The sequence below is a fragment of the Plecotus auritus genome (assembly GCF_963455305.1).
Source record: "Plecotus auritus genome assembly, chromosome: 4".
In the NCBI taxonomy this organism is placed as follows: Eukaryota; Metazoa; Chordata; class Mammalia; order Chiroptera; family Vespertilionidae; genus Plecotus; species Plecotus auritus.
The window spans coordinates 94,550,728-94,565,651 of record NC_137775.1 but is presented as its reverse complement, the minus strand read 5'-3'; the positions used below and the strand labels follow the sequence as shown (position 1 = coordinate 94,565,651).

Sequence of the window (14,924 nt, the reverse complement as noted above, 5' to 3'; positions counted from 1 at the left end):
GCCTGCTTCCTCACCTGTAAAATGGGGATGCAACACCCACCTCTCGAGCTGTTGCAAGATCAAACGAGTTCATACACATACGACCAAGTCAGAGCCTGTAGAACACTGCTGGGCAGACTGTCTCATCACCCCCGGCTCCGTCCTGTTCTTGGAGCCCTTCCCTGTCCCCACTCAGACCTGCCAGCTGTCACCTCCTCCAAGGGTGTGCTCTGCCCACCTCATCTTAGGTAGCCTGTCCTTCCCCATTGCCTACCTTTCACCTTTTCTCCCTCCAGACTACCCCAAGTCTCCTTGTGATCCTGTGGCTGTCCTCAGCCCTTCCCCATCTTCCCAGACTGACCCCGCCATCTTACCCCCCTTACCCTGTGCCCCTCCCCCACCACAGCACAAACCAGGCTGGACTGTCCATCTCATGTTTTATTGTAAAAATGTTAAAATAAATTACACCTGACATCATTGCCGGTATGTACATACAGTGTGTGTGATTCCAGGTCAGCCAGTGACACCCCAGCAAGGTGGGGTGAGGAAACGAAGACACATTAAAAACATTTCACAGAAAAACAGGGCATTCCTTCTCACCCCACTGTCCAGCCAGCACATCCCTCAGCTACAGGATGAGAGGGGGTGTGGACACATGTGTACATCGCTGTCTTCACATGTTGGGTTCTGGCCCTGTGTGGTCCTACAGTATTGGAGAAGGGGCTGAGAGGCAGAGAGGGTGTTGGGGTCAAGTGTGATCATTCACCGCCTGCCAGCCATCATCAGCCGTTGACGGGTGGCCTCCCCAACTCTGCTCACCTGCTGATCAGTGCCCTCTCCCCTACTCTGTGTGGCGACTCATGACCTTGGCGGAGGTCACCAAAAAAGGCCCAATTGAATTAGGGCTTGGAGGGTGGACACTGAACATCCCAATCCTTGGGACCCTGCTCTTTCTCCTTCTCTCTCCTTTGGCTCTAATGCCAACGACAGATGCCAGGTATATAAAAACAGCAGTTTATTTAAAAAATAGCAAACCATGCAGGGCAGTGGGCCGGCCCCAGAGTGTCCATCAAGGAGAACCTAGGAACCCTGCCAGCGCCACCAGAAACAGTCTGCGTGGTTTCACATTATCTTTAGCTCCCCCATCACATCCTTTACACGCACGCGCGCGCGCACACACACACACACACACACACACGCATGCTGGAGGGAGGAGCTTGATTCACATATTTGGCCATTCCCACTGGTGAGCCAAGAGCAACCTGGGGAGCAGCGAGGTCCTTGTTCTGGGCACAGGGAGACGGGAGGGGCAGAGCTGAGCGGGCCCCTGCAGCTCCCTGGTCACCAGCTCCAGGAGCCCAGCCGCCATGCAGTGGCCGTGGCCTGCCCCTTCTCTTCCTCCCACCACTTCCTGGAGGCAGAAAGCCCGCATCTACCGTCTGAGACAGGGACTGGTCTCCAAGCTGGGCACAGTCCCCAGTGAATCATCAAGATCTAGGACCTCAGCCCGCATGGGACTGGCTCCCACATCAGGAGTGTTGATCTCTTCACTCCCTCCCCGAGGCGGTCTCTGCCCCACCGTTTGCAGAGGGGCCAGACAGGCAGACAGGGGGAGGGGGAGGCCCTAAATTCTTGCCCCAGGCAGGGCCCTGCTCCTGCAGAGGCCTGACGTGCCCAGCCCCCACCCCTCAGCTATACCTCCTGCAAAGGCAGGGCCCACCCTCTCTCCGAAATGCCAGGTCAGTGCTGAGCACACAGAAGCTCATTAATACTGGTAAGCTCAAGTGGCCGCGGCCCGCCCTAAGAGAACCGTGTGATATTCTCAACCGCATGATGGGTGAAGACCCACGCAGAGCAGGCCTCCTGGGGTCAGTCCTGCCAGCCCACACGTGCCTGTGAACCATCACATAAGCCAGGTGTGCTCAGGACAGATGCCTCCCACCGCCAGGGTGCCGCTCAGCCGAACGGAGGCCCTGTCCTGAGCACCATGCTTGGCAGGCAGCAGCTAGCTGGAGGGGAAGGAAGGCGAGAAAGGCCCCTGGCCCCCCACTCCCAGTTCCAGGGGTCCCAGGCACAGCAGGAAGGCCCAGGATGAAGGTAACGGAAGCCATCAAAGGTGGAGTGGGGGGCCGGCCCCCCCTCACGTGCCCCTGGGGCAGTCGGCCTTGTTGTACTCGTTCATAAGCTGTTCATAAGGCACAGAGAACTCCGACTCGGTGCTGGTGAAGGTGGACTCGTCCGAGGAGGGGATCTCACCCAAGGTCAGGGGCGCCTGGGCCTCCGCCTCTTCCTGGGGCCTCTCCTCGCTGGCCAGGTTGTCCTCCAGCGAGGACTTGGACGTCTCCTCGTCCAAGAGGCTGGTCTCCTCGTTCACGAAGGTGATGTTGGGGTTCTGGAAGATGAGCGGGTGGTAGTCCGGGGCGTCCCACGGCTCGCCCTCCTCGCTGATGCGGTCCAGCTGGTTAATGAACACCTCGGAGGTGGGAGAGCCGCCTTCGGGGGGCCCGGCCCCAGATTCCTCACTGGGGGCCCGCGACACATGACCTTTGCTCCTTAGCGTCTGAGACACCTCTTCCAAGCTGGGCACCCGGTTCTTGGAGTAGAACACCAGGGGGGCCAGGGAGGCGGGGACGCCTGGCAGCCCATCCCCCTGAGGCCCCAGGCCTGGTCCCAGTCCTGGTCCTGGTCCAGGTCCAGGTCCAGGTCCAAGTCCAGTTCCGGGCCCCGTCCCTGGGCCCCTCTCCCCACCCCCGCTTGTCTTCATTGCCTTCTTCCCAATCTGCTTGATGAGGTCGTTATAGGTCTCCTCCTTTTTGGACAGGAAGCTGAAGATGTTGACATCCTTGGAGGCGGTGCCCCCCGCCATCTGCAGAGCCTTTTTGGAGTGTGGGGAGCTCTCGAAGGACTCCTTCCGCCGCCGCCGCCGCTTCTTAATGGCCTTGTGGACCTCCACAAACATGCTCACTTTCCAGTTGACAAAGAGGGACAGCCAGGCCAGCCCCAGGTAGATCCAGAGCTCCACGAAGTAGCGGTACAGGGCGTGGTAGTTGGCGCTGGGGTTCACACCTGAGGACAGAGCAGGGAGCCCAGAGGGTCAGGAGAGGGTCCGTAGGGCCCAGGGACCCCCTAAGGCCCCAGCCTCTGAGGACACCAGAGAAAGTAAGGAGGCCTGTGCTAGACGCTGGCCTGCCCCAAGCACTCATGGGCTTTTCTCAGCCCCCCACCTGCCTGAGTTTCCTCCACTGCCAGCCGTCAGGAGAGTGGTTCCCTGGGCAAGGGCGGCTCGAGGGAGAGGAACTGGGGGAGGCTGGTGCTGGAGCCAGCACAGGGCAGAGGCAGTCCAGAATGTTTGCCTTTCAGTTAGTCACCCCTACACCTACCTGTTTTGTGTACTTTTTTGGTGTATTTGTTACAGTTCAGTTAAAACCAGGATGGGGATTAAGTGAGGCAGCTCTGACTAGTTTAATGGAAATGAGGCTGATGGTTGGGCCGAGGGCTAACCACCTGCGCCTCCGCCGGGCCCCAGCGGCTGCACATGGCAGGACTGTGTCTTTGTCTAAATTTATCTCCCGAAAAAGCGGGCCCAGCTCTGCCAGGTCAGAGGAGTGTCCAGGCCTCTCTTCCCTGCTCCTCCCCCACTCAGCCACCCCCTGCCAGCATTCCGAGTCTCCACTTCCAATGGGGCAGAAGGGTGGTGACCTGCCCCTGCCCCTGGAGCAGAGGCTGAGGTCAACTGGGCAGGGCAGCAGGCATTGGGGGAACAAACGTGGTGTCAAGAAGATTAAGAACCAGGATGCTGTGCAGGCCGCAGGCATAAGTACTAGAGTGACCGAGTGGCCAGACAAAGGGGCCAAAGAACTTTATCTCCCTCCCCGATTAGGTAGGAAGGGGCGGGAGGAGTGCCTGGGCCCCAGCAGCTTGGGAGAAAGCCTCTCTTGTGTTTAAACTGCCTGTGGCGAGAGCAAGTTTCAGGCCTCTGAGCCAAGCCCCTGGGACCGCTCCCTCAGCTATGATGGATGGCAGCTGTGACAGTGAGCGGTCCTGGGCAACAGGCACAGACCCTGCAGGTGGAAGGCCCACCCCTACCTCGTGCCCCTAAGCTCGGGAGATGGACACGCACATGCCTTTCCCCGCGCCCAACCTGCTAGGAAGAGATCAGATGCTAAACGCGGAGAGCGGAGAGGAGGGAGCCTCGTCCCAGGAAAGCGAAGCGGGCGTCTCCTGCAATGACTCTGAGCCTTGCTTGCCTCTTGCAACTGGCAGGTAGGGCTGGACGCCACTGGGTGGAGGAAGTGGCCCGGACACAAAAGCCCACCGGGGCTACCATGAAGGTCAGCTGAATGGAGATTGGAGAAGCAGAGAGAGAAGCAGAGAGGGAGGGAGGGGAAGCAGAGGCAGGACTCACCAGCCACGAAGTCGCCGAAGCCGATGGTGGAGATGGTGATGAAGGAGTAGTAGAGGCCCTGGATGTAGTTCCACTCCTCGGTCACCATGAACACGAAGGGCGGGATCACCAGGTGGACCAGCACTCCCCACACAATGAAGATGGCCGTGCATGTGATCTGCGCCTTCCGCTGGTGGGGGGACAGGGAGACCAAGTCAGACAACGATGGCGACCCAGCAGGGACATCCAGAGGGTTGGGGAGGCGGCCACAGGGGAAGCCGGTGGGGCAGCACACTTGGGAGGAGTCTCACCGGCCGGGGAAGGAGGGGAGGGGCAATGTTCCAGCCCAACCCAGGAGGGCAGGGGCTCCGAAACTGCCCCCTTGCCATCTAACACCTCTGTCCAATTCTTGGATCCTTGCCACCCTCCCATCTCCTGCCAGGGTCCCCCCCTCTCTGCCCAGCACCTGGGGTTGGGGACATACCAGGCTCATGCCTCTCTTGGTGAGGAACTGGCCCAGCCGCTTTGCGCGCCCCCCGAAGAACTTGCCCAGGGCATTGATCCACGTCAGGCAGAGCGGCACCCCGAAGAGACCATAGAAGACACAGAAGAGACGCCCCGCGGGGGTCTTGGGGGCCACGTTGCCATAACCTGAGGAAAAAGAGAAGTGAAGCTAAGAACAGAGCCATCGCAGGGGTAATGGGCCCAGGCTCGGAGTGGCCCTGCCTCCATCTCGCGCCCCCCCCCCCCCCGCCCCTCCCTCCATCTCTCTCTCTCCCCCGCTCCCCGCCTCTCTTTCTCTCACTCACACACACACATCATGAGGGAGACTTGTTCTCTAAGATCACTTGCTCTGGATCTAATAACAATACTTGGGAAATGGCATTTCCCTTGATCACACTACAACCATGACCATTTACAGCACTACGAGGGCGTGGGCTGTGCCTCTGCCATCAGACCGGGAGCTCCCTGAAGGCAGACGGAGCCTCCACCATCAGTGAGCCTTCTCCTGGTCTGAATGACAGTCATGTACAAACCAGAAAAAGACACCCTCTCTGGGTAGCGACCCCGGAGGCACTGCGGCAATTGGTCTCCAAAGACAGACATTCTTCATTCCTGCCCTTTTACGCAACCTGCTGCTTGCGTCGAGGTGGCGTCTAACCCCCTCCCTCTGAATCTGGGCTTCAGTGACCTGCTTGACCAGCGACATCGGGAGGTCTAAGAAGCCTGCCGCTTCTCCCCTTGATCCCTTGAAATGCTCGCTTTGGTATGTTCCCTCCTGGAACCCACACTGAGATGACCACACCATCATGCCTTCATCCCCAGCAACAACCAGCAACCTCTATCGAAGAGTGACGGGAGATATGGCGAATGTCCGCCAGCCAGGTTTGCAGACAACTCTGGCGCCAGCCACTGCCTGTGAGGCCTCAAGCAAGAGCTGGCCAGTGGAAACCAGTTGGCCCACAGAATGGCAGAAGATAAGATGCTCTGTGTTTAGTTACTAACTTCTGGAGTGGCCACCGGCTCCTAACCAGAACAGACCCCTGGCTTGGCGAGCGAGCACCGGCTGGGCGTGTACAGTGGGCAACCTGCTCGGCCTCCTGCATGGCTCTGAGGCCATCTGTGTCTTTCTGCTCCAAGAGCCCAGGTCAGGACACCGCACAGTCTCCCGGATATGGCCAGTCACCAAGGACTCACTAAATCCCCAGGACAAGTGTCAAAAGGCCAGGCTGCAAACGGCCCAACTTTACCTTGACCAGAACTATGTTCCTGTGAGGCTCTGTGGAGCTGGGCACCACCCTGAGGGTCCCAGAACACTTACCAATGGTAGTGATAACAGTGGCTGCAAAAATCATTGCATTGGGCCAGTTCCAGTTGTTGAAGGTCTGGTTCCCCGTGATGGCCACGCCCTCACCTGCAGCATCAGATACGACCTAAAGAGAGAGACAACGGAGGTCAAAGGAGGCCAGACGAACAAACGCTTTTCAAGTGGCAGCACTCTATTAATTCCTTATAAGCATTCATTCATCATCACAATAACAAGTGGCATTACTGTCTCCATTTTATGGATGATGAAACGTTGTGTGGAGGATCAGAGAGATTAAGTGGGTCACACAGCTGTCAAGTACAGTTGCTCCTCGACTTACGATGGGGTTACGTCCCAATAAAGGCCTGATGATGCATTTAATGCACCTAACCTACCAAACATCACACCTTAGCCTAGCCCTAGACCACCGTAAACATGCTCAGAACACAGAATCCGGAAAACACTGGCAACACGGTTCAGTGTGGAGAGCTGGTTGTTGATTCGCGGGGCTGACTAGGAGCCCGGGCTCGCTGCCGCTGCCCAGCACCACGAGGGCATTCTACCAAATATCACTGGCCCGGAAAAAGCTCAAAATTCAAAATTCGAAGTACAGTTTCTACGGAATGCATATCACTTTCACACCATCATAAAGTAAAAACAAAACAAAACCGTTAAGTCCAACCCCCGTCAGTAGGGGACCATCTGTATGAATCTAGGCAGTCTGGCTCCCAAGTCCATCCTCTCACTGAGCCAGCGCTGCTCAAACTCACACGCACCAGAGTCACGCAGACAGCTTGTTCAATCTGGGTGGCTGGGCCCCATTGGAGTCTCTGACCCAGTAGTTCTGGGAAGGGGTCCAAAAATGTGCGTTTCTGACAAGTTCCCAGGTGGTGCTGACTCTGCTGGTCCAGGGATCACACTTTGAGAGACCGTCCCGCCTCTTACAGAGGACACAGGAGGACCCTTCCGCCACCCAGCTCTCCACAGAGACGTGCCACTGCAGGGCTGGCCTGAGAGGGGCCCTTACAGACCTGTCAGCCCCACTGCCAGGACACCTGCGAAGGTCAGACAGGGTCCTCCTGGATCTGTCCTCCAAGGCCTCTTGCTCCCTGTGCCCGGGACCCTATCCTCTCCCCCCATCCCCCTTCTCTGGACTCCTTCATCTCAGCCCTGGGCTGAGCAACTTCAGTGTCTGGGACAGGACAGATCAGCGGGTGTATACATGTCAGGGTGACTCAAAATCGTGCTGGAAGTCCCCACCGAGGTCCCAGAAACTGGGCAGTCGGGGAAAGGCCACCTGGGGAAGTTCAGGGAGTGGCCCAGGAGAGGGCTTATCTGTTCTAGGAAAACTGGTAGCTGCCAAACCTGTTTCCACTGGACCAGAACCTGCCTCTAGCCCAGCCCAGCCCAGCGGTCACCAACCAGTGGTCTGTGAGGTCCGAAAAGTTGGCGACCACTGCTCTAGCCCATCCTTCAGTTCTGCCTCCACTCACCCAACCTACCAATGGCAGGGGCTGGACCCCAGAAGGAGTTCCCAGGGCCAGGACCTGCTCCAAATCTGGGTCAGTTCTGCCCCCTAGGAGGGCCCCAGGATGCCCCATCCAGTCCAGATACCAGGAACTCAGCCATATTCCCTATAAAAATAAAGCCTAGAATGAGGGAAGACAGCAAGGGGTGGAAGCAGGAGAGAGACAGGAAATCATAGCTTGCAACCACCTGCAGCGTGTCAAGTCTGGGGGGAAAGGGAGTGGGCAGGTTGTTCTGAAGGAAGTGCAGTCTGCAGCAGCAGCAGCCCGTATAAACGGACCTGCAGATGTTATAAAGAATTTTCCATGATGACAGGCTCATCTGACAGGCCATACACCACACACTCACTGCCCTGGCCCTCCTGGCGGCTCCAGCGCACCTCTCTCCAGGCCACCAAGTGCAGAGGCTGCCCTCAGCCCTGTCCTCTGAGAACTGGCCAAGCCACGTGCAGGTGAACATTTTGATATGAACAGGCCAACAGGAGAGCTAAAACAAGCATGAAGGCTCATCCAAAGGGGTTCCTGGAAATGAGACTGTGTCCTAATGTTAAGCAGATGGCAGAGAAAGCAGAACCACTCAGCCCTCCGTCTTAAAGTGGGGAGCGTGCAGCACAGCCAGGGATGCGAAGAGCAAACAAGGACACCTTTAGGCGGGAACTGTACCACTGACCAGAGAGCGACGTGCCTGCAGCACCACGGCTGCTCATCCCCATGGAATCTCGGGGACGGAAGAGATTTCAGGAGACCAGCCACCTCTGTTCTCACACAAACAAGAAGGATGGGTTCTGGAAGCGCCAACCCGAACTCCTGCAGACTTCTCGACAGCAGAACGCTCGGCATCCAGAAAGGAAGGGGTGGCACTGGACGCCGGCACAGGGTCACCAAGAACCAGCCCTGCTCGGCCAAGTGCACCTCCTTCCCCAAAGGGCTGCGGGGCCTTGAAGGTGGGTGGAATGCAGGGAATCTAGATTTAGGGAGGCAGCCGAACAGGGGGTTTAAAACATTCATGCAGACAAGACAGAGAAATGTAGGATAGAGCTGGGATTAATTTGGGTCCATTGAAAGACGGATAAACAACAAGAAGTATTGATCATTATCAACCTGGCCAAAGGCCTGGCCTCGTCAATATTTTCACGAACAGCACACTAAAGACAGAAATGCTCACCAGTCGAATCGTCAAAGGATGCAAAATTGGGGACAAGGCTGGGCTGGAAAAGATACTAACACTTCACAATGATAGCTTGGGACTCAAAATCATCCGCACTGGAAAACTGGGCCAGAACAAATAAGACATAACTGTCTTTTAAATTGTTCGTATCTTACACTTTGGGTTAAAGACGAGTATAGGACTGAAGGGAGAAGTCCTTGGGTTTCAGCTGAGCACAAATCAGCCAACACGAGGGTGGCCGCCACAAAGAAGAGCCAGGGCATCTCAGGCCGTCGGCACATTGCCTACTCAGGGCTGGGAGGAAACGAGCCACTGTTCGCGCAGGGTCGGGCCACACAGGGCACTCTGTTCCACTCTGGGTGACTTCACGATATGTTAACCAACACGTTAGCCAACGAGCCAAGGTCCCAGAGGGAACAGGGTGGCTTTTCAGCCATCTCAGCATGGACTGCCCTTGGCAGTTGTCCATTTCTGATAATGGAAAGTGTTTAGACCAACGGTGAGCACTGTACATAAGGGATGTTGAAGGCATGGTAGGAACAAGAGTTCTCAACGTGGGGTGGGGGTGGGGAGTAGCACACTCTGCAGGTGTGTAGAAATGCTGCCTGGTTGTGGAGAGCATTGTCAGGCACGAGTGGTGGTGATGGGGCTGCTGCTGGCACTGAGCAGGGACCAGAGAGGACACCCCCCGCTATGCCCCCCCATGCCGACACAGCCCACTGAGAAACAATGGCTTGCCAAAGGTGATCTGTGACTCAAGAATAGTAAGTGCTAAGGAGACATCAACCATAAGAGCTGGCAAAACAAGTAACCAAAGAGGGCATTGTGGTTGGCAGCTTTGAGGCAGAAAAGCGGGCTTCCTGCCTTCACCCTGTGGGAGGGGAGGGTGCCCTCCGGGGCACAGCTGCAGCCCCTGGCCTGGGATATCAGGGAGCCACAGCCATGTGACCTCTATTATTGCTCGTGGTCACCCAGAGAGGGGCAGGCAGGGGCCATTCTAAGGGTCTCACTGCCCCCAAGGGCTGAAAGCACCACTAACCCTCAGAATAATCCAGTGGCAGTACTCGCGCCTCCTGGGTGAGGTGGGGAAACTGGGGCTGAGAGGTTAAGTGGCAGAATCGGGGTAGGTTCTAGACATGGTTGCTAATCGGCACATTTCCTGCCTCCCTCCCTTCACTGCTGTCTGCCCCAGGCTCCCCAATGCCTCTTGTGGTGCCTCCTCTCTACCCACGAGTCCCCAGCAGTTGGCCTGAGAATCAGCTGGGCTCCATCTCAATGCTGGGGGGAAGCAGAAAGCTAGTGCTGCTGTGTGACACCCCTCGCCAGGGCTTATGTATATCTAACCCAACAGGCATTGCTTGGTGAGCGAGGAAAGCGAGGCTCGGGGATCAGAGGTCCCAGTGTGAACTCGGGGTGTCCGCTCCCTGCTGCTGTGGTTGGGATGCTGTGCTGGCTATGGTCAGGGTCACACAGGCTGAGGAAGAGGGCTCCCAGAACAGAGGGGCTGACCCAGACTGAGGTCATCCCTGGGTTAGGGGAGGGGTGTGGGCAGTCAGGCCAACATCCAGTTAGACATCCAATTAAACTCAGTGTCCTATGCCCCAGGGTTAGGGAAACAGCCCTCGCGGGAGGAGGTGGCCCCTGCTCACTCGCAGTATTCTTTAACTTGGCTCCCAAATTCACACAAGACAATGTTTTCATTTTCCACAGAACCCTGGAGAGAAGCGAGGGAGACCCCGCACACTGCCTGGGCCCAGCTCTTGTTTGGGGATGGTGCCGAGCTCCCTGCTGCCTCTGTCGCCCTCATAATGCGCAGCTGTGATTTATTGAGGGCTGACTATGCAGCAGTGTCATGCTACGCACTCCACGAGCCTTTAGCTCGTTTAATGAGGACAGAATCCTGCTGGGAAGAAACCATCATTTTTTCCATTTTACAGTGGAGGATCCAAGGCTTAGAGGCTAAGTAAGTAGCCTAAGGTCAGGATGCTCAAAGCAACGAAGTCAGGAGAGAACCCTGCCTGTCTAGGTCCCAGCGGCTGTCACCCTACCATTTCCCACACCGGCCCCCTTCCTGTGGCTACTGTGGCCGGGGCACACTTCCACCCCTTCGCACCAGCTGAGAAAACAGCCCTAAAACCAGTCCATCCACTCCTGCGGGCCCACCTCTCTCAGCCAGCCCTCCGGGAGCCCAGCTTCATGCCTTTGCCTTTGGCTTCAGGCAGCCAGCTCCCTCACCCCACCTGCCCGGGCTCTCCTGTCCATGAAATCTGGGTTCCTGGGCAGCTGCTCATCCCCAGGGACCCAGGGTTTCCCGTGCAGAAGCCCTGCCACGGCTCCTCTTCCTGGAGATTCATCCTGACGAGTGGGCAGTTCCGGAGAAGGCACATCCAGGGGTTGGGAAACGATACCCACCTTTAGACAGGGCAGCCGGCACTGAGGTTGGGCCTTCCTGCCTGTCATCGGGCAGGGTGGGGGAACCTGAAGCAAGAGTGGCAGCCTGCCTGGGGGTGGCGGCTCTCTGACACCCACAGGGCTGCTCCTACCCGCCTCCAGCTCCCAGGCAGAAGTCGGCGACAGCAGGCATTACATCACGTAGGGATCAGAGCTCCTTCCTGCTATGCAGGGGGCCTTTCAGATCCCCCTGGATGCTAGCTTCCCCTGGCCTACACCAGCCAACCTTCCTTCGCCATCCGGGTTGCAGTTATCCTTAATTCATTCCATCCAAGCTCACTTGGTCCCTCTGGCTCCAAGGTGCGATGGCGCTAATTGCCACCTGCATGGTGCTTGGCGGTCCAAAAAGAACCTTCATGGTTCCTCTCACTTAGCCCTCTCAGCCAGCTTGTGAGGTGGGTGGGCATGCCTTATTAATCCTTTTATCGTAGATTATTAACAGTTAATATTTGAATACTAGCTGGTAAGTGCTCACTTATTATATGACACCAATGAAAGCACTTTAATTCAGCGCACAGAAATCTTTACACCCTATAACGTAGGTACCATTACAGCATCCTCCTTATCCAAAGGGAAGACATTCCAAGACCCCGGTGGATGCCAGAAACCATGGAGAGTACCAAACCCTACAAACACTATGCTTTTCCTACACATACACTTTTGACTCAAAGGAAGCACTTTACAGCCTCTCTTTGGCATAGCTGACAGGCCAACATCACTACCCTTGTGCTTTGGGGCCATTGTTAAGTAAAAGCTCGTTGCAGGAAAGATAGTGGATCTGATAACAGATGTTTACTAAGTGACTAACAGGTGGGTTTCATACAGTGTGCATACGCTGGATGAAGGGATGATTCATGTCGTGGGGGGGGTGTGGAGCGAGATGAGCAGAGATTTTTTATCACCCTACTCAGAATGCCACGCAACTTAAAACTTATGAACTGTTTATTTCTGGAACTTTCCATGTAATATTTTTGGACCCCCAGTTCACTGCGGGTAAAACTACAGAAAGCAAAACCACAGATAAGAGGGGGGCTACTGTACCCCTATCCAGTGACGAGGAAACTGAGGCAGCTATTCAGTGGTGGGGCTGGGGAGTGAACCTAGGCAGTCTGGCTCATAACCCCTGTGCTTTCTCTGGCTGGGGGTGGGGTAAGGAAGGGGGCATTTAGCTATAAGGAGTGAAGCCAGGTCTCTGGAACACAACTTGCCAGGCAATGGCAAGGGAAAAAGCCACAGGAATGGAGAGTGCCCTGGGAGGTAAACTCTACAAGGGCAGGACTGTTATCTGCTTTTCCACTACTATATTCCCAGAGCCTAGAATACTGCCTGGCAAATAGTAGGTGCTCAATAAATGTGTTAAATGAGTGAGTGGATTAACTTGAATGAGTGAGGGCATGCTCTCTGGCCTGAACTCGTCCGACCTCTCAAGTCCTTCCTTCAGCTTCCCAGCATCATGCTGCAGTTGGGCTTTCACTAATTTAATCAGCAACAAGGTGGAAGCTTTTGTCCAGTAAGAAGATGGGAAGAGAGTCCGACCCCAGCAGAAGTGGGGGTGGCAGGGTCAGGGGTGGATGCAGCGGGGAGGGGCTGGGGCTGGTCACCAGGCTGTAGGCCGGAGGGCAGGGGGCTGAAAGTCCTGGGGGCCAGGGGTTGGGGTAGAGGGAGGTGAGGGAGTCAGAGGAGAGCTCCCTCCTCCAAGAGGGCAGAGCGGGGAGTCCTGGGGCTGAGAGTCCCTGGGGTGACCCAAGGGACTGTCCTTCCTGCAGAAGGGGAGACCTGTCCCCTCTGGAAACTCTGAGAGCAGAAAAAGGAACATGAAAGGGAGTGACCCAGCTCTGCTGTAAAGGCAGACCCGCGTCCTCTCCCAGGCAGAGGCTCATGGAGGTGTGGGCTTGCCTGCGTGTGAATCGGGGTGGGTGGGGGGAGGAGGGGGTCTCTTAGTGCTAGCACACGGCAGCCTATCAGCCTCAGTTTCTCCATCTGCCCAAATTCACACCTCCTCTACACTTGAGAAGCACCTAAGACGCCGTCAGCCCTGAGTGAATGTATCTGTATTCAGAGTTATGACCGCGTGTCTGTCAGGAAACCAAACGCTGAGACCAGCGGGGAGACGGCTTGTCCCCAAGGATAAATCAAAGGGTTTACTTCCCTGCACTTGGAGGACAGGCCCAGGTGAGCCCAGGGCACGGTCCCCAAGCCTCCTGGCACCTGCCACCTCTTCCCAACCTTCCCTGTCTGGCAGTGAAAACTGTCCTTTCTCGGGCTGACCTGCTTCCTCAGGGCACAGGCTGACTTCTCTAACATCGAGGAGGACCCCAGGCCACCGGGCAGTAGGAGTCAGGGACCTGGCGGGGGGCGCGGGGGGGGGGGGGCGGGCAGCAGGGGCAGAGGAAACAGAGGCACCCCAGGGGTGTCCTCCTTACCCCTCAGGAAGCCCCGCCCCGCTCCCCTGGTCTCTGCCACCCAGAGCCATTCTGGCCAGGTTCCTGAACAGCCAAGCAGGACAGGCCGGCTGCACAGAGCAGTGCCACACACGGGTGCCTCCCCCACGGTGCTCTCCACGTGAGACCCAGGCTGGGGACCACGTGAGGCCGAGGCTGGGGACCGCAGACACTTCTCTGAACTCATGTCTCAACTTCCTGACCAGCTGCCTCAGCTTCACAAGGTAGCCAGTGCCATCCCCACCCCCGGCCTCTGTGCAGGGCTCTCCGTGTGTGTCCATGTCTGTCTGTCTGTCTGTCTGTCTGTCTGTCCATCTGGTCTCAGGGCAGGGGGCCAAGAGGAGGCCCCCCGTGATTGGGTTAGGGGAGGTCTGAACAGGACAGTCAGAGTACTTTTCAGGCAAGTATGTGCAGTTTGGGCTTGTTTGATACAATGGTTTTCAAATTCTTTCACACCAGGAGTTCTCAAAAGATAAAGGGTGGAGGGACAGGACCCCATTTCCTATGTACTGGGACTCCCCCCAGTTTTGAAGGGGGAGCAGCTGAGGGGCTGTGGGTACAGCTGTTATTCCCATCTAGTCACCCTCCATCTGCTGGGGAGGCTGGCAGATCAAAGTGCCCTGCAGAGAGCAGAGCACCTGTTAACTCATTACCAGGACAAATTAGAGAGTTTAACTCCATTAGCTAAGCCCTCAATTTTCTTCACTCCCTCACTCTCCATCTCTCCCACTGACTCAGCATCGGGAGCTTTCCCTTAAGGTGAACTGGGGGTGAGGGAGGGGTGCTGGGATTGTTTTTAGATGCGGAAACAGGCTTGGCACCACATGGCCATTGAGGCAGTGGCTCCCAGTTCAGGCTGATAATGTGGCTGACCTGGCCCTGGGCCCTAACAGGATCCACAGGCGATTCCGGGGTGCAGCCACTGCCTTTGTCGGGGGCGGGGGGGGGGGGGCACAGGTGTGGGCGCTGGGCTCAGCCCTCCTTCTCCCTGGGGGAGGGAGGATTTGAGGACAAGGAAAGCATCCATGGTATTCACCGCCCTCTGCCTTGGCCCAGGTGACCAGGGTGCGGCTCAGAGGCAGGCCGGTTTATGAGCAGGGTACTGGCGAGGGCCCAATGGTGCCACCCTGATACCTGCTCACCCGGGCCTGTCTCTCCCAGGGAAGGA

At 56.9% G+C, this 14,924-nt stretch overlaps 1 protein-coding gene across 1 annotated transcript in view; it reads right to left on the bottom strand.

The window, feature by feature from the left end:
- Positions 1–405: 405 nt before the first annotated feature.
- The window catches only part of KCNK5 (potassium two pore domain channel subfamily K member 5), a 35,500-nt gene continuing 20,981 nt past the window's right edge, over positions 406–14,924 (bottom strand). The window contains exons 2-5 of the mRNA XM_080665526.1: positions 6,186–6,297; positions 4,848–5,014; positions 4,385–4,553; positions 406–3,045 (exon numbers count right to left, since the gene is read on the bottom strand). Of these exons, the coding sequence (XP_080521652.1) occupies positions 2,120–3,045; positions 4,385–4,553; positions 4,848–5,014; positions 6,186–6,297 (1,374 nt within the window). The 3' untranslated portion in view covers positions 406–2,119. The remainder of the gene's footprint in view (positions 3,046–4,384; positions 4,554–4,847; positions 5,015–6,185; positions 6,298–14,924) is intronic.